Genomic DNA, 20,342 nt, shown 5'->3' on the forward strand with positions numbered 1-20,342 from the left:
ATTGAATGTGTGTTCTATCTTATTATATTTGTGTGAAAGGTTCATTGGATGGTAGGTTGGTTTGAAGATTTCTCACTCATATAGAACTACTATTTTTATTGAATGAATAAGTTTCAAAACTATTATGTTGATAATGGATAACTGTATACTTTTTCCATCTTGCTAAAAATTATTGCTAGTGTTGACAAAGATTTTAGCAAAATCCCAGCTAACTCATTTTTGAATTGCGTTTCTTGTTAACATGCGGACTGAAACCCTTCAACAATCTAACACCAGAGTATATGTTTCTTCAAGGAGTTATCTTGCACAAAACTTCACAAATACATTTATTAGCACCATACATGAAAGCGGGTATGAGATTTGAAACATCTACTTGATCAACAATATATAATACAGATTTCCTTACTTGAAATCTTTCTTCTGTTTACTGAGTCATGCAGCCATTGTAATAGAATATATACGCACAGCAGAACTAAAATAAGAGAACTCTGATAGCATAGCTGAATTTGTATTGTGAAGATAATTTATATATATATAGATGTATCAAATAAATATAAGGAATTAATACATCACAGAGCAGTCTCACTTGTTCAAGAGAGAGGAACACAAAACATGCTCACTGGCTACTCTTTTATTCGACTCAAATCCTCCCATGTCCATGTTCATCAGTAGACAACAAAAGAAAAGGACTTTAGTACCTTAACTGGTCTTAGCAGCATATTAATTAGTTTGTTTGTGGTTGTGCCATGGTTTAATAGAAGTCATCAAGGGACAAATTTTCAACAGAACCAAAGGTTTCATCAGCTGGTCCAATCCTTGAAAAGTTCGTCATTGATCCTCCCAAAAAGTCAAGTGGGGAGTCATTTGAGAAAGTAGTCTCATATATGAACGACATGCCAGCATCATTCACTGCAGGATAGTTTATGTTGAAACAACCTGGTTTGTTCACCTCCAAGTCACTCGGGAACATGTCGTTCATAGTCTCACTACTTTGTTCCACAAATTCATCTTCTTCGGAAGCTTTTCTAGCCTGAATAACCTGTAAGGTTAAGAAAAAAAAACACCAAATGTACCGCAATATTTTAGTATAAAGTTTAATTGGAATCATGACAAAATAAAAAATAAAATATAGAATTCTATAAAATTTCATATGAATCAACTTAATATTAATTCCGAGATAAATTTCAATAAAATAGTATTATAACTTTTTCAAATGAGTGAAAGATATCATAATTGTACTTTGAAGTACGAACTTTATTCTCATTCCTTAAATGTATATTTTATAAGGCAGAATGAATAATATGGAACTTTTTTGGCGGCACGTACATAGTTATTGTTTTCAATATGTTGGTAAATCATAATGGTATCGCCAAATCGAAGGCCATGTGTGCTGACAAAATCTCCTGAAAATATTAGACACAACAATATTATAATTTCATTACTATAAAATTCAAAATTTATCTGTTCAGGGCCCTTGTCAGACAATAATTACTATGAATAGAAAGTTTACCGGTATTTTCAAGTACGTACATCCTACTATTGTTGTTAGGCCAAAACCTGCATTGTTCAAATACAATACAAATACAATGAACTATGAATTTGAATGGTCAGTAACAATTAATTAAAAAACAACCTTAAATTACATATTCAACAACTAAAACAAATGTCGTAAAATAATGTCTTTAGTTTATTTTCTGACACTTCAATATATGTATGTAGCAGACCTGTACTTGAAACTCCATGCATGAGTACCATCTTTGTCATCCATTTTGAGCAAAATTCCTTCTTTTGAATCCAGCGGTGGAAGAAAAGTCTCTGCTGCTTTCTGCAAGTAACAATTTCTTTCCCAATTATTTTAGTCATTAATATCCTAAGGTCATAGTGGAATTAGAAAAGAAGATGAGACAAAAATGAAGTTAAGACCATATTGAATATAGACCAAACCTTCGGCAATACCATTCTCCTTAGGGAGCTAACATCACTGTTCTTTAACTCCTTTTTGAAAAGGAACCTCAAGTTTCTATGATCGATTTCCTAGAAGCACACAAATCAAATTAGACCATTGTCAATCTCAGTTAAAAACAATAGACATTCACCTAAAAGCCACTAAAAGATGGAAAAAACTATAATTAATTGTGACAGAACATGCAATTCTGGTGTAAGACATCAAAGACACCATGTCCTGTATAAGGACATCAAGTCATATGCTAATAGTCTTAAAGGCAGAGTACCCAAAGTATTGTCCAGCATGCCTTATATGATGTCTTTACACAATTTCCCAAATATGGAGCCGTCAATATCCACTAATCATAAGTTTTTATTTTTTTTTTCTTTTAAAATTTTCTACACAATGTAAAGTAAGAATTTGGTCTTCCAAGAAAGGATATTAATTAATATTGAGAGAAGTAACTATGTACTGTTATGTAGTGGTGCTATATTTGGCAATCTTGCAATTAATAGGAGACCCGAGGTTGAAGATGGATTTACTATAGCTAGCATCTATAGCAAAAGTTTCTCAAAACAGAAACATAGTCCAATTAATCTTTTTCCGTAATACAACAAATGTTTGCCAAATAATCATATAAGACGAATGGAATTTATTTTGGCTCCTTTCCAAATATAAAACTAATTCCGTACTTATATATATTCATCATGATCGTTGTGATAAAAGTGTTCCTCTTTTTTATGTATGTTTGTATATCTTTTTTGGTAACACAATCTGACACAAGGCTTATAATATTCCCAATGCTGTAAGCCAGAAGATCAAAGTATGTTTCACTATGTGTTCTTAGACTCCATTTCACTACTCAATTAGTCCAAAAAAAAAATGCCTTAACTCTCATTTCATTTTTTATCTTGTTTTCGCAACAAGAGATTCTTTTCTAAACCTTGTTCTTCTTATATTCTGTTTCCTTTTAGTCTCTTTTTGGGTGGAGAATTTTTAATATAAAAAACTAAGTTCAGTTTTTGACTGCACTGCCACTTTTGCCCCTCCATTCTCACCCTTCCCATGTCGCAGTTACCAAATTGAAGATCAAACAAATAACTTGTACTCCGTTCAAACAAAGAAATAGTACCAATCTCAACTATACTTATTATTATTATTATATATAATATTATATATAAGATTATCACAAACTTTGCATTTAGCATTGGAAAAGATTATCACAAAAAATATCATTTAAATACGCAGAAGAGAATCACGAGACAAACAAACACAAGATCTAAACAAATCACCAAAAAGTTGAATAAAACTCCGATGCAATAGTTTTTCAATGTTTTAGAGTTTGAATCGGAGTTTAGGGAAGATAATTGGTGTAAAATGGGGGGAAGCTTAAAACGAAATTCCGATTTTAAAATCGAAAAAAAAAACTGCAAAAGACACTTAATTTATGAGATCCGAAAATGGGGTTAGAAAATTACGAGCAAGACAATATCGCGAGGACATAGCAAGGACCCAATTGAGAATGGGGGTATGTATATAAGATAAGATGAGATCTTGAGAATGAAGAATTGGAAGACGCAAAAAAAAAAGGAGAGAAGGGGTGACTCACACGTGCGGCGAGCCGGAGAGGAGTGGAGGGTTTAACGGACTGGAGAGAGGAGGAGGCGGAAGGAGTTGAAGATGGTAAATTAGGGTCGTGCTGCTTAGAGGGGAGAAACAAGGTGGGGGTGGTGGTGACGGTGGATCTTCGCTGCCTGGGCAATCTCTTCTTCCTGTGAACAGTTCCAAGGTTGGTAAACGCAGCGACGAGACCAAGGTGGTTGGCGTCATGGATCCGACCCGACCCGTGAGATTTAGATACGTTGCTGGTGGTGCTGGTGGTGTTGGTGATGCTGTTAACGTTGTTGGTGTTGGGGATGTCTCCTGGGGCGGCGACAAGTCGAAGGTCGGCAGCAACACCTGCCACGAAGGCACAGGCCTCGGTTTTGCGAAGCAGTTTCTCTCGCTGTCGCTGATCCATCATCATTAGCTTAGGGTTTTTTCTTTTTTTTTGGTTGTTTTAGAGAGACACACACAGTGCTTTTGGTTTTCTGTGACTGTAGTTGTTGGCTCCCTTTCTCTCAGTCTGAGTGTGTGCAGGCAGATATAGATAGATAGGGTCGGGTATGGACGACGCTCGGCAATCACGAAATGGGTGTGGGGTTTGGTGTTAAAGAGATCAATGGTGGACTATCTTTCACTCTTCTCTTCCCCCAACCCATCCTCTCTCTATAAATTTTTTTTTGTTTGGAGTTTTTCTATTTTTAGCAAGGATTTTTGGGATTACAGGGTCTGGTTTTTATGACATTTGTTTATCCTGCATTCACGCCTCACCCCATCCTCTCCCCTTGCTTCCTTTTACTTTTACCATACTATAATGAACTCTCTTTCTCTCTTTCTCTCTTTCTCTCTCTCTCTCTCTCTTGAGTAGATGGGTTGGGTAGTGGGTTAATCAGAGTGGTGACCAAATGTGAAGAGCGGATTCATGGATGGTTTTGGTTTTGGCGCTTTGTGGTGTTTACAATAATGTGGAGGAGGGAGAGAGGAGAGTTAATGAGGACAATGTGGCTGCGTGTGAATAGGGGGTGAGTGCAAACCAGGGTTAAGCGAGATGGGTTTGGTTTGCGCATAGGGGTTGGTGCTGTTGTGGTGGTGATGGTGGTGGTTAGATAGTAGCCAAGCAGGGAGTGACGGATGGATGGTGAAGACACAGGAAACATGGGGCTCGATAACGCCCTCCACCTGTTGCAAAAGTTCTGAAAACTTACAACAGAAATCAATGGCGTTTTTCATTTTCATCTCTCTCTCTCCTTCTTTCATCTTGTAATAAACCCAACCACACCCACCCACCACCACATTATCTCATACACACTCACACGCATTCTCTCCTCGGTAGAATAGCAGCAGGAGTGTGGGAGGGAGGGTTCTCTCTTTGCCCTTCAAAACTGGGGTGCATTGCATGGGTTCTCTCTGATACCACCCACTTGAGTATTTTACAGTACTGTGGAGTGCCTTTGTGCATGGTGCAGTGGTTCACTGAGAGTGAGCCATGTGGCAGAGAGTGTGATGAGGTGAGCACATGGTGATTTGATTTGAATGGAAGTTGGCCTGATGGAAGGGATATGAACCACGTGATTGTTTTTTTATTTTTTGTGCCTGTGGGGCGCGCAGCAGAGTATAATTGCGGATTTTGCTGTTCCTTTACTTGTACAGTTGCTTCACTTCTGAGGTCATATGTGGATTCCCAAACTCGCTCAGCACTCCACTTGGACACCATGCACAGGTGCTGTGAGAAACCCAATTAATGATAATATTAACTTCAACTAAGCTTTCTTATTAATACCCTTTTGCTTTTATCTCTTCCCACTTGCTCCAAATCCCTCCCCAAACATCTTTTAAGGCCAATTTCACTCATCAATTCTGCAGGAGAAACAGCAACACTCATTCGTTTGACTTTTCTTCGCCACATACCTACCACCGTTTCTCTATCGACTCAACTATTTTCTCGAAACTAAATATTACAATTACTTCCAATCTTTTTTTTTTTTTACCTTTTAGATCAGTTTTTCTTACACACTCTTTAGATTAGTTAAGATAAATTAATGCTACATTTTAATTCTTTCAATTTTTTACCCATGTATTCTTCCTATGTTTATTTATAACTAAATTTTCTCTTTTAAACAAGGAAAATCATTTAATTTGTTTTAAGTTTACTCTTTTTCAGTTTTTTTATTCAATGTACATTTATGTGCTATTATATCTTCTTTCTCTGTTATCATAAATGATCTTTTTCTCTTTAGATTAATTAAATTCAGGATACAATTAAAAAAATTAGTTACTTTAAAATCTTCAAATAACAAATAAAAATAAATATTTTTTTATTGGAAAACTGGTAATTGAAAAGTACCTCAATGATTATTTCCGAACTTTATTCTCTAAGTTGTGTGCATTGTAATTATGCAAATGAAAGTTATTGGATTATTGAATGACGCGTAAGTAAGATTGAACAGGGTGATTGTCTTTAGATTGAAAATTGTAATTACTAATTATTTAATTATTTAGAGTGGATTGGTTTTTCTCTTTAATCTTTAACTCTTCTTTTGTATTTTTTTATCTCAGTTGGCTTCCTATGAATGTGAAGAAATTTCCAAAAACTATTTAATGTAGCTATTACCATCCAATTAATGTTAACTATTCTACGCGGAAACTTGCAGCAAGCAGTGGCCACTGAATGGTTCTTCAGTCATAGAAAGAATGGAGATGTAACTACATATCTACCATGTTCACATTCATAGAATGAATTGTATTAATTCAAAGCATCTTATTTTTATAATATAATAATATTTATTTTCATAATTTATTTTCCTTTACTCATCATGCATCAATAACATTACAAGAGTTTTTGTATATGAAAGAAATAAACATAGTTTTTTTTGTTATACGTATAGTTTGCAAAACTAGTGAACACATGTAGGGATGAAAACAACTTAAAATCAGGAGGAGATAAAAATAAAAAGAAAAAAAGACACAATGAAATGGTTTTTTTGGTATACTTTTCATCATGTCTCCTCATCTTTAAGGTTATTTATGTACTAAACTAAGATTAAAGAGTTAATTTTATCTTAATATAAGATGGTACATATTAATTTAATTCAAATATCAGTATTATTCTACACTTCACGTAATAATTACTTGTGGATTCTCAATCCTTTTATTGTATTCGTGTTGATTAAAACTCATTTAATTCTTTTTTTGGCTAAAATTCTATACTAATAAATAAGATCAAACTTTTTTTTAATACTTAAAGTTGAATGAATGAAATAAAAATTGAATGAAGTGTCACAGCCATGATGATGCTTCAACAAACTTATCATATTTTTTTATGGGGTTTTATATTCTCTAGCACCTTATGAGTTGATAGATTTCTTTTCTACCCTCAATAACATCACTTGAATCCGTGATAGTTTCCATCATATCACTAACTCACCTAGATAGGTTATTGAAATCTAACTAGCTAATATTTAATAAATAAAACAACAATAAGGTGATTTTTTTTTTTACTTCAAAGTCATATATTTTCAATGACAAAAAAACAAATTTTTATAGTACTTGCACCCAAATTCAAGAAAAGAGAATGACATAAACTATATATATCAAATTTTAAACTGAACTTGTGATTTTATAAGATTAATTCTATTATACATCTAGTTTTTTATTTCACTTGCATGTGCAAGTTTTGTTTCCATAGAGGTGATTATAATGATGTACCTACTAATGCTTTTGTTCATTCCCCCAACACTTCCATTACCATACATTCAACAACAACCACATTTTTCAGATTTTAAGCCATATACTTATTTGGATACTTATTACAATATCCAACTTTATAAAGTTGTTGGATAAAAGTTGAATGTTCTTCAACGTTCATTTCTAATATTTGTTGATAAAAGTAATATTATAATTTTAATGTATTTTTTAAAAATATATCCTTTAATTAGTTAGTAAGGTTCAAAATAGTAAATATAATATTATTAGAAATAGCATAAGTAAATTGTATTACACAAAATTAAAGATTTTCTTTTCTTTTACAAGTGGCCAAATTAAATTAGATGCTTGATAACATTATACTATCAAATTAATATTACTTAACTACATTAATTTAAGCATTCTTAAGAAAGTGCTAAAAAAAGACTATAGTAAGTTAATCCAACTTTGTTTTTAAATATAAAATTGATAACTACATTAATTTAAGCATTGTTAAGAAAGTGGTAAAACAAGACTAGTAAGTTAATCCAACTTTGTTTTTAAATATAAAATTGATTTCTAATAAATTAGTTCTTACAAATTTATATTATAGATTAAAAGAATAAAGTACAAATAAAATAAAAAGATAAATAAAATAAAGAGTTACTCTAAAACTAAAGATAAACACACGCCTAAAACAAGATAAATAGTTATGCTAAAATTAACATGCAAAAATGAAAATAAAAAGGATAAAACTACACGTCTAATGTAATTAAAATGAACAAATGTGAATGAGATGCAAAAATATGCAAATATGCTTAGAAATATACAAGTATGCTCGCAAAAAAAATTAAAATGCAAATTCTTATGATATGTCAATGTGCATCTAAGATTATTAAATAATAAAGATGGATTTCTTTATTAGACTTGGTAAACATTTCAAACCATACTGGGGATTGTTTTAATCCATATAGAGCTTTCTTTTTCATTCCAATTGAATATGTCACGTATGGGGGAGAATCCATATAAATTCTTCTAAAATTTCTCCATGTAGAAAAATATTTTTCACATCAAATTGTAGAAGAGGCTAATTTTGGTTTGCTGCTAGCGACAAAATATTCTCACAATGTTGAGCTTGGTTACTAGTGCGAACGTGTCTTGGTAATCTACACCATAAGACTGAGTGTAACCTTTAATCACAAGTCGTGCTTTATACCTCTCAATAGTTCCATCAACTTTATACTTAATTGTAAATACCCATTTGCAACCCACAATTTTCTTCCCTCTTGGTAAGGACATAAGACCCCAAATGTTGTTTTTTTCTAAAGCTGTCATCTCCTCAACCATTGCTTTGGTCCATCTAGGATCTACCAAAGCTTCCTGTATATTACTAGGAATAGAAATTGAAGATAATTGAGATACAAATTATGCATATGACTGGGATAACCTGTAAGGTGACACATATTTACTAATGAGATATTTAACTTTGGCTTGGAGTTTTAGTTCACATTTAACTGAAGGTTGACCACAGTTAGGACGAGGTGGAAGATTATATTGAACAGTAGTAGACTTAATGTTTGGTGTGTTGGTGGTCTCACGCAGACAAGAATCAATTCCATGATCAGTTTCATCTAAATTTGTATTATCAGAGATAGGATCAAAAGGTACCTTTGAAGAGTCAAGCCGAACCTGTGGAGAAGATTGAGCCAATTGGTTATTATCAAAAGACATTGTATTATCCAGAAAAGAAGTGTCCCATATTTAAGATTGACTCACTTCCTACAGAATGATCCTCAAAAGATAATTTATCTTCACAATGTAATTTTATGTCTGAGATATCAATCATACTAACATCATAATTATGCACTTCACTTTCATTGTCTCGTTGAAGTGGATAATCAACACAAAAAAAATCATGCTCATTAAATGTCACATCCATAGAGATATAAAATTTATTTGATGGTAGATGGTAAGCACAATAACCTTTTTGAGTTGATCCATACTTTACAAAAACACATTTGACCGTTATTTCTTCAAGCTTTGTACGATGATGTAAGTGTAAGTAAACATATATAATATATCCAAAAACATGAGATAGTAAATAAACTATGGGAGGAAGGATAAAATGATCAAACAACACATCAAAATAAAACCAGCTTGTAAGGTAATAATTATGAAATATTTTTTTTAGTGATACAATTAATTATGAAATATTTTTAGATGGTAATAATTAAACTTTATTTTATGTTATACATAATATATATTTTCTGACATTTAATCAATTAATGTGAATCATATTTCTACTTGCGATTATCAAACAAGTTTTTTCCTATGACAATTAATTTCTTGAATTTCTTGTTGTAAGTTAATTTATCATTTCTAACATTTAATCTAATTAATTTGTACTATATCCATTCTACGAATCAAATATGAATATATCTAATTAAAAGCAGCATTAAATGCGAAATATATCTACAAAACCAACCAAAAAGTAGAAATAACGTTTTCTTTAATGAAGTTTGTGAATTTTGAAACAAATTTTAACATTTTTTCAACAACTCTTAACAAAGTCATAATACATTAATAAAATTCAGTTGTGATATGTTAATTTTGTTAGAATTTTATTGTTATTTAAGAGTAGTTATTTCTTTATTATTTCCTGGATTGTAGTCATAATTAAATCATGGGTAGTTTTTTTAGTTTCTTTAGCCAAATTATTTTATTTAATAAAGTAATTATAAGGTAAGGTCTGCATTCATTTGTATATTCTAAATTAGTCTTATCTCTAGTGCGACTTCCAACACATCTTTTACGACGAGATATATACATTTCAAACGTGAAACTAAACATTAATGGGTGGTCTGATAGTAGCCTGATAGCGGGTGAAACAATATGTCCACACAAATATTGTTATGATAGACTCTAACCTGACTTTGATACCATATTAAAAGGTTTAAAGAATAATTCTGATGTCTTATTCTAAAGAGTAGAGTATCATATATATACATACAAGATCATATAATTCCTCATCTATTAAAGGAATGACATGTGCACAAATATAGACAAATTATAATAATAGCTAAATTATAACTAACACAATATTTGATTGCCTAATATCCGTTAATAGAATATTTGACATATCTTAACATATTTGACCCTGGTGGAGAAGCGCACAAAACTCCAAAGAAGATAATGAAGTTTACCTTGTTCTATGTTGAAGATTTGAGGACAAATCATTTTCAAGAGGGAGGGAATGATGACAAATCCCCTAGCCATGATCAAGCACTTTCAAGAGATTGGAAGTCATCCATGAAGATGGTATCAACTCTACTTTGTGGGCCACCTTTGGAACCATCATGGATCATGTATTGAAGAGTAGTGTATGATATCTATGCCATTGTATTCAACCATATAGTGTATGTTTATTTAAGGCTAGTATTAAGGCCTAAAGTAGGATAAGATTTTCCTTAAGTTAGACATACAAACCAAGTGGAAAGTGTGTGTCATGTGTCATGCTTCAATTAGAGTGAATTTGCTTTTTAGAAGTGGCCACATGACACCCTAGGAGTGGAGAGGATTTCTTCTTGGTAGTGGCCACATGTCCTTCCACCATTGGAGAGAATTTTCTTTTAGTAGTGGCCAAATAACACTCTAGGAATGGAAATGATTTTGTTTTATGAGTGGCCACATGTCCTCCCATCATTGGAGAGGATTTGTGGACACTTATCCACTCCATAGAAAGGCCTCATTTTTTGCCAATGAGAGCAAAGGTGAGAGATAATGCTTTTAGGGTTAGAAGGAGACACCCTTGGCCTATAAATAGATGTGTATTCACCCTTGTATTTTATCTTGGATTTAAGTAATGTTATACTGCCAAATTGTAGCCATAAACTTCCTTGATCAAGACTAAAACAACCCCAAAGGCCCTTCTAGTCACCTACCTCATGGAGTTGGCCTAACCTCTCCTTGAACCATCAAACTACACACCATCTTCACCATACCACTCAAAGTAGTGAGCTTACCATCTCACCACCACTATTTGCATAACCAAAACACCTCTCTCACCTTATTTCCGCAACCATAATCACCTTAGGGACCACCTCCTTGCTTCTGTTTAAGCTTTGGTCCAACCTAGCTCAATGAGGACACTATCATCTTTAAACACAAAATAAATCAAAAGGAAACAAAAACAAAGAGAATTACATTTTTGGTTAATTTTTTTTGTTGACATATCATTAGATTTGTGTTTTCTTGACATACCTATTAAAAGGGAAAGAAAGTAAAAAAGTGTGCAGAAGAAAGGGTCAAAGATAGAATCACACGCAGAGGAAGACTCCATAATAGAGAAGAGGTGAAGCAAGATGAAGGTGAAACTTAAAAAGGACAAAGTTTAAAAGAGGGGTTCTTAAACGAGGTTTCCCTCCAAACAATCGCGACCCTTGGCGTTTCAAGCCTTCCCTATCACGCCAATAAATGGATGACACATCAACAAGGAAGTCAATTGCATTAAATGTGAAAAAGTACTTTACACGCTTAGAGGAATCATTACTCAAAACCCCTCATTAATACAACGCATAAATTGAAAGGACAAACGTCAAACATCATTCTAACTAAAGTCAACCATTTAAAACCCGACCTACTCACAATCCACCTGTCTATAGCAGTCAAGTTTACCTCAGCCAAACCGCCAATGCTACAACAAAAAACTTTATTCATTTTTTAGTAGATAGAAACAAAGTAGGTTAAGAAAATCATTCAAGGACATTTGTCACGTGTTTCAAAACTTTTTAGTTTGGGATCTTATGTACATATCTAACCCTTATCTATACCTGATCTAAGAAAGGAGACTTTAAACTCCTCACGATAATTTTAACTAATTAATAAGTATTCAATATATATAATTGTTGTACTCATATTTTATGAGATGATTATTATTATTGCCTCAAGAGACAAACGATCATATTTTTTCAAAATTATATAAAGAACTCAAATAAAAAAGTATATCACCATTGAATATTTTTTTATACTTTCACTTATGTCATAAACACCAGGTGAAAAGGACATTTAAAATTTAACCAGTTTCATCATACTCAAAATCCAAACCAAATAAAAACAAAATAATTCATTAATTTCAATAAAACAAGCTATGCAAAGTAATAACAGTATATATATATATATATATATATATATATATATATATATATATATATATATATTACCACTATGAAATGGTTAATTATAAGGGAAAAAAAATCAATTTTGTATAATCTTAATTTAATTATTTCATTTTTAGAAGTACCTATATTTTAAGTTTAATTTTACCTTTTCTTTATCTGGTGTTATTTAAGTTCCGGGAAATGTTGCTTACGAAAGGGTGTAAGAAAATTTTACCTTTAGTTAGGTTCCGCTGTTTGGGTTAAAGCCATTCGGTGACAGTCAGTGAAACTATTTGTACTTACCAGACTGTTGTCGCCGATTCTAATTCTACTTAGCCTCCTTCTCCACAAAACCCTAATTCCTCTTATTCACCATTTTTATTTCACATTCACACATTCATGGCTGGACCAAACGACCCCAATGAACCCACATTACCCCCGAAGCGTAAGTCCGATCCTGATCTTCTAGATCTCCCATCCAAAATTGCAAAGCTCGCTACTCCCGGCCTCAAACAAACCCACGAACCCCAACCTAGTGCTGACCACTGCACTTCCCAGCCTCCCACTTCTTCCTCCGACCCTAAGGAACCCGACAAAGACGACAAAGAAATCCAAAACGACGACGTCGAAGAAAAGAACCCCCAACACGACGACGAGGAGCACCAAAACGACGACGAGGATGAAGACGACGATGACGACGACGACGAGGAAGAGGAAGAGGACCGAAAGGGGAAAGGGATTTCGCGTCAAGACAAGGGAAAAGGGAAAATGGTACAAGAAGACGAGGATGATGATGATTCCGACGACGATGATGACGACGCTTCCGATGACGACGGAAGTGACTTCTCCGACGACCCGCTCACGGAGGTCGATTTGAATAACATTCTGCCGTCCAGGACTCGGGGACGGACAGGGGCGGCGAGTGCAGGAGTGCGCATTTCTGATGACGCGGGGAAAGCGGCCGTAGGCGGCCTCGGCGATGATGAAGACGATAGCGACGACAGTGATGCTTGAGTTCTGCACAGGTTAGTGAGGGTTTTTCTGGAGTAAAGAGATATAGCTTTGTCTACAGTGAGAAAGAAGAGTTCTTTGTTTTCTTCGCGCACAATGCGCTTTTTGTTCAGAAATTCTGCTCAGATAAATTTGTGCAAGTGCTAGATGTAGCCTTTTTTTTCTTTTTAACTTTGCCGTTCTTGGTAGGTAGTGTATGGATAGTGATGTTTTGAGGTAATTGGAACGAACACTAAACTGAGAGAGAATGTTTGGTTTTAGAGAAATTTCTGAGGCCTATATTCTTCTAAACTGACTCCAATTGATTCTGTGAATGGCAAAATACTTGAGAAGAAGATTCCTTGCCCCATTTTAAATATTGAATTTAATAGGAATGTAGTGTACTTCTTATGAATGAAGTCTGTATTTCTTACTGTTTCATAAATTCTTACAGACCCATTGTGTTAGAAATATGCATATCTTGTTTGATTCTGTGTTTGTGTACTTAGTTATACCATTTTGTAGATTGTAGCTGGGCTTCTCTAGTTTGCTAGTGATCGCAAACTGTGAAGTTATATGATATGAGGGGGCATCGGAATCTGTTAGGTTTGGAATCTTGGGTCTTCATCACATAAGATGTGGGGCAAGGTCTAGTTGAGCAAAATCCAAAATCCTCCCCCACTATCCCTGTTGTTGAGCCTATCCTAGATGCCGTTTAAATGTGCTGAGCTTAGTTCATATGGTTCAATGAATTTTATCAACTAGAGATGTTTCTAATGACTAAACTACTAAAATAAAGTCTTGCCTCAGTTTCTTCTCTGAAGCTCTGTTATATATTCATCATAATTCTTCCATTTTCTGCGACATTGTTTGCAAGGTGAACTCATCATTTGACTTTCACATATATTCCAAAAATAAGTGTGTGAGAACTTCAATGTTTTGTATGATCTACACAATTTATTTTAATGCTGTCTGATAAACTTTAAATAAATTTTACAGGTAATTAGTTCAGATGTAGACCCTCTATAGCCAAATTTTCTGCAAAATAATTCTTATTGTGTTCATTGAAGACAGTATTCATAGGTGTTAATAGGTATTTAATAAAGAAAATGAAGATATTCCTGATCGCACTATGTGCTTGGAAAAAAGTTACTGTCGAGTAATCTGCTGCAATAGGGAGCCTAAGTTCAAAATAAGCAATAATAAATTATATCGCCTTCATACTTTAAGTTTATGTGAACAAGTACACCTTTCTGTTAGTATAATGCTATTCTCTGCTATATATATATTGAAAACAAATTAGCGTAAAATTTTATGACTTGTTTATCAAATTTTACATCTGAACGTGTGTTTGAAATAAGCCCACAAACAATTAACAAATGTTGCTTTTTCAGTTGAGGTAAAGGAACTTGTTTTATTTCTCAAAAGAGCCAAAAATATAAAGGCACTTTTAAGTGGCATGACATCAGAAGCATATTAAAGATAAACATGAAATCGGTGCTTTTCTAAGGAAGTAAAAATAGAAATAGGAGAAAAGAAAAACTACAACCTTGTGCATGCCACACAAGACTGCCATTATGCCAGGTCTCTGAAGGGTTAGATTTATACACCCTTACTCCCATGAGCAGAAAAGCTATTTTGGCAACTGAACCAATGACATTGAAGGGAAAATGTATTGACCTTGTTACACCAAGCTTCACCATCTAACGGTACAAACAGATTTTTAAACATAATAGGTTATTTTTGTAGAAGCTTTATAGAAAATAAATAATTAAAGAAGAAAGTGTTCTTCAAGAAGCAATAACTTTCACAACAATGCCAAGCAGATACTTTGTTACACTGAGAGCTTCTGTTTAAGGATTTCAATTATGTGAGCTTTTTTTGTTTCTATCAGCAGACTCATCATTTTGTGGAGGGCAGTTGAGGGGGAGTATTGGGTCTAGACTTTTCGACTATTGGTTGCATTTACTTTATCTATAGGACATAATATGTTTGTCTTGCTGAGTGACATAAATAATGGCTGAGCATTTGTACGTGTTTGGTTGTTGTACGGTTCGTGACCAGAAATCTTCATGGATTGGTGTACATTATGCTTCGTAAAGGTTCTTAAATTACACCAATATTTTTCTCTGTTCTGAAAAGTTACAATTTCCTTTCTCGAGGAAGAACTGTTATATTACACTCCTTCGATTCAATAGTTAGATTGATTATTTTCGTATCTTTCAGCTACCATGAGCATTTTCCTCTCTGTTGAACTCCCTGATATAAACTTTCGGATTATAGAAGACGAAATGTATTTCTTTAACTTAATTTCATCTTCTAAAATCTCAATGATGCTAAGAGTCCCTCATATATCTGTAATTGAATCGAAAATTTGGCATAATCTTGTAGAGAAAAGGAGTAAAATCTACCCATTGGTTAATGATGGGTGGTAATATTGGTAGATTCCAGCCCCTTTCTCTAAAAGTTTAAACACACAATTAATACTAGGTGTCCTAAAAGATTACACACATAATTAATACCAGGTGTCAAACTTATATATATGCTTTAAGGTCACTAAATAATCTTCTATAAATAATCAATCTAACTATTGAATCGAAGGAGAAAATTATTAGTGGTGCATGTAGAAAAGATCAATGCCTAATGTCAGACGATTCCAAAGTTTTAACATCAGGGTTGTTGCCGAGTCACAAAGGTTTTACATATGGGTCCAAGCCCAACCCCCTTTCATAGACCCTTGCATGGAAGGAGCTCTATTAGTATCAGGTTGACCTTGTTTTATTATCATTGGTCTCCATACCCTGTCAGGGCTGGTTCTTCCTGCAACTCCATAATTTCATCATGCACTCCATACACTTGAAAATTTTAATTTTACCCTCTAGTTTAGGATTTTCATGAGTTCCGAAATGCACAATCCTTGAATTCCAGAATGTACAATTTGGATTACAATTGTGCAATCTGAAATGCATTTTTTAATAAGAAAAAGATGAAGATTGGGAAAGAGGGGTGCGTTGGTGGGGAAGAAGGTGAAGCAAGGGGGAGGGGTGCCTGGTGGAGAAGGAAGAAAACAAGGGCAAATAAGTCATTATACAACTATATGGCAATGCAAGTAGAAATGTATGGAGGTGCAGAAAGAAGCTCTCCGATACAAGATTTGAATTTATAGAGGAGGACGAAAACCCTCAAATCTTACAATAGTTGATGTTCAAGACAAACAGTGTTGAACTCATTTTGAAAAGTTTAATCTATATATGGAAATAGCAAAAGAGTATTATGTTGTTGAAGACATGTAAATAGCTTACAACAACTGGTTTGCAGAATTTCATTGCAAGACGATTACTTCGGCTTTATGTAAATTGAAGATACCTTTCAGAATAATTTTATCTATCTTGACTACGGAAGGTATGCTTTAAGTGGCAACAAGTTAGTTAAACATGACAAATACTCATTCTATTGAAGATTTTTATGACATATGAGACTATCACAAAGGAAGAGTTTGATGCATTTAACACTCTTATATTCTTTTGCGTCGCCTAATTTGCCGAAATTCAGAAGGTTTTGGTTCGTAAAGTTTGGGTTTACAACCACTCAGAATTGCGTCCAATAAAGAGTGGGACCGATTTTCAATCATCTTTTGAGCCACCTATATACACAAAACAGCAGCATTGGAGTGAAGGTTTGGTACACAAAAAGCACTGCTTTTACTATTGCATAAAATGGCAAGAATTGACTCAATACGTTTCAGTTTCAGTTTTAGTTCCAGTTTCAGGCGTGGACGTTTTTTATGTTCTCTCAATATATTAACTGTTACAAAACCCCCTCTTATGGTAATGTTTTATTTTTAGTAAAAATAGAATTAGGAAAAAAAGAAGCTCTTAGCATATTTAGTAGCTTAATTCTCAAAGAAGAATAAAAATTTATTTGCTTTTTCAAAATGGTAGAACAAATATTATGGAAAGAACCATTTCCTGCTCTCTTTCTCTCTCATTCTTTTCTCTTTTTGTTTCCTCCTACTCTAGTTCTCTGTGTCTACTTGGCCTGCATACTTTCTTTTCTGTTTGTGCCTATCTCTTTTCAGTTGGGTAAAATCAAAACTCTCAAATAATTTTTACATCGTTTTTCTAAATAAGTAGTTAAAATTTCAATGTAAACTTTGAGCAAAAAAAAGCTATGTGAAAATTGAGGGTGAATAAAATTTTATATTATGGTGGTTGCAATGGAACTTTTGTTTTTTCTCCCTCAATCAATAACAAATGAGGGAGGATTCTTGTTTGAGACCCTCATGAAAAATTATTTCATCCATATTTGGAACAAAAAGGTAAGGAGAGAGGTGTGAATAACAAGAGTAATAACTTTCTATTACTTTTCTTCTTCTTTTTTTAAATGAATATTTATGTTTTTTTATAAACATTCTATTATTCACTTTCTACACATTCAAGCAAGAAAAAAAACATTCTTTTCATTCATTTTTGTTCGATCAAACACCCTAAAAATACTCTTAATTTTTCTTTCTTTCTTTTCTTTTACTTTCTTTTTCGTTATTTTCTTTTAAATTAAGCATACTTATAGAAAAACTCTTTTCCCTCTAATTCCCACTTTGCTTTTTTTTTTCTGTTTTTTTCACTGTTTCTCATATCAATTAACCGTATATTCAACTCTTATTCCTTTTCTTCCTTTTATCTCACTCTTCTTGATTAAATTAAGAAAAATGAAAGTTGTCAAATAACTTTTTTTTTTATTTATAACTTATTTAGTTAGAGTTTTAATTTCATAATAACTTTCAAATCTATAAAAAAGAAGTTTTATAAATATAGATACATGAATGAAATTTTAAAGAAAACATAATCTCCCTTCTCTCTTTTTTTTCTCTCTCTTCTCATCTTTCCTATCTCATATCTGTCAATTCAAACATTTGCATATATGTTAGATATATTATCCTAATGTTAGATATATAATATTGAAAAAAATGTTTTAAACTTTCATTTCTAAAGTAGTCTTTAAACCTAAAATATCACTCCAAACTCAACCTGTGTCCATTCTTTTGTCTTGTAGTATATGTTATTTCATAATACAAGAGAAAATAAACTAGACCACTCATTAGAGGTATGCAACGTAACTCACATCAAACATAAGTTATACCAACCTATTTAGCTAATAAGTCGAAGTAAAACAATTAAAAATGTTATTCTTAGGTTGTTCAAAACAACTCAACAATCTAATTAACTAATTAAATAATAAATAATAATAATAACAACAATAATAATAAAATTTTAATGTTTTTGGTAATATTTTGAGAATATATAAACTATTTCTTAGATATAAGTCTTACAAATTAAGTCCTAAAACCTAGTTAATTCAACTCTCTTTTCTTATTGTTTTCGAAAACTAGTTAAATCTTTTCACTATAAGAGTAGAGATATTCTTATAAGAGCAAGATTTCTCGTAACACTATTACTAAGTTGATAGTCTTTATGTTAATTTTCAAGTTGTCACTATGAAATGTTTTTATTACTTACAAAAGATATTTTAACTCTTAAAGTATGACATATTATATAGATATATATATATAATTTATACTTCATAAACGTAATGGAGTTAAGATAATCATACATTAGCGATTAATCCTAGATAATGCCATCCTATGTTACCAGTATCTAAGTATCGTTATGAAGAAGAGCAATATAAAGTTATTGCAATGGCTGCTGGGGCAATGTTTGGTCACTCTTATTTTTCCCTTTAGAAAATATTAATTCTCACATAACGAATTAAATGTCTTTTAAGAATAATCTTTTTGTTTCCTTCTTGTAACAATAATTTACGCACACACACTGTGATTATTTTTGAAATACAAACTGTGTTTACAGAATGTTTCATGTTAGTAGTTTGTCACATTAGAATTGATCTTGAAAAAATTGAATTTCGTGGTCCATAATATTCTTGTTAGTAGCTTCTTCTTTTTTTTCTGATGTAGCAGCCTTTGACTAATGTTTTCTTTTAACCTGTGGGTCTTGAGTGGGCCTACCCATGTTTCTCCGGAAGAGAGAAATTCGGTAAAAGTCCACTTCAAAGCCCATTTGATGTGTTTTTGTTACAGATTTTGAGGTGTTTGTGTGGACCATGTACCTTTCAGTTTGACCATGGAGAATAAACATGGTACACTTCAAAGCAATTGAGAACTTCTCAACCTCCACTAACTTACAAACCACTGAAAAACAAATGGCTGCCATGTTCATGTAGATGGACCTTTTCTCATCAATTTCAAACATTGAATTCAATTTCTCATCTCCTTGGAAAAAGTTCAAACACAATCTATGCACAGATTCTAAAAGAATTGTTTTGAATGAAAGATGGAGGGATGAAATGAAGATGAGAAATATGCATTGGAGGGTGTTTTTTTTTTTTTTTTTTTTTTTTTTTTTTCAGTGGGTGACATGAGCAGAGCATTTGTGTGGTGGGTGATTGTATCCATCCATTTCTACCTTTTTGAATAGCACACAATCATCCAATCCATTGACATTAATTTGGGATTTAGGGTTTAGTTTGGGGCAACAGAAGTGGGGACTTGTTGTGTTTCATTCTGAGATCTTTCAATTTCAACTGTTTAATGATCTTCTCTCATAAATGCAGGACCACCATGCATTCCTCATGCGTTATCATACCGCATGCTATCACATTCTCATATTTCACCTCAACCTCGTAACATCTTATATTCATCTAATGCATTTTTCTCTAATTTTGTTATAAAAGAATTTTGTATAATCAAAATTCTAAATTAAATAACATTTTAGATAATTAATCATTAACAAATCTAACAAACCAAAATTATATATAATTTAAATTAAGAGATTAAAATTTTATAAAACTTAAGGATCAAATTTATAATTGAGAAAGTTTAGGATTCTATGACTTTCTTACGATTTCTTTGGTATTCTTTCTCCCTTCTTATCTCTTTTTTTCTTTTTTTGGAT

The 20,342-nt window shown here is 32.8% G+C and overlaps 2 protein-coding genes across 2 annotated transcripts; one reads left to right on the forward strand and one right to left on the reverse strand.

Annotated features, from left to right (window-relative positions):
* Nucleotides 1-489: 489 nt before the first annotated feature.
* On the reverse strand, nt 490-4,816 carry LOC108328256 (B3 domain-containing transcription factor FUS3). Its single transcript, XM_017562088.2, has 6 exons — nt 3,555-4,816; nt 1,945-2,034; nt 1,725-1,825; nt 1,511-1,557; nt 1,327-1,403; nt 490-1,039 (listed from the first exon to the last, which is right to left on the reverse strand). The coding sequence occupies exons 1-6, from the start codon at nt 3,969-3,971 to the stop codon at nt 752-754; spliced, it is 1,020 nt and encodes a 339-aa protein (XP_017417577.1). The 5' UTR covers nt 3,972-4,816; the 3' UTR covers nt 490-751.
* A 7,844-nt stretch (nt 4,817-12,660) lies between these two features.
* Nucleotides 12,661-13,643, forward strand: LOC108328179 (uncharacterized). Its single transcript, XM_017561999.2, has one exon. The coding sequence runs from the start codon at nt 12,784-12,786 to the stop codon at nt 13,396-13,398; it is 615 nt and encodes a 204-aa protein (XP_017417488.1). The 5' UTR covers nt 12,661-12,783; the 3' UTR covers nt 13,399-13,643.
* Nucleotides 13,644-20,342: the final 6,699 nt, after the last annotated feature.

Source organism: Vigna angularis, chromosome 2 (assembly GCF_016808095.1).
Source record: "Vigna angularis cultivar LongXiaoDou No.4 chromosome 2, ASM1680809v1, whole genome shotgun sequence".
Classification (NCBI taxonomy): Eukaryota; Viridiplantae; Streptophyta; class Magnoliopsida; order Fabales; family Fabaceae; genus Vigna; species Vigna angularis.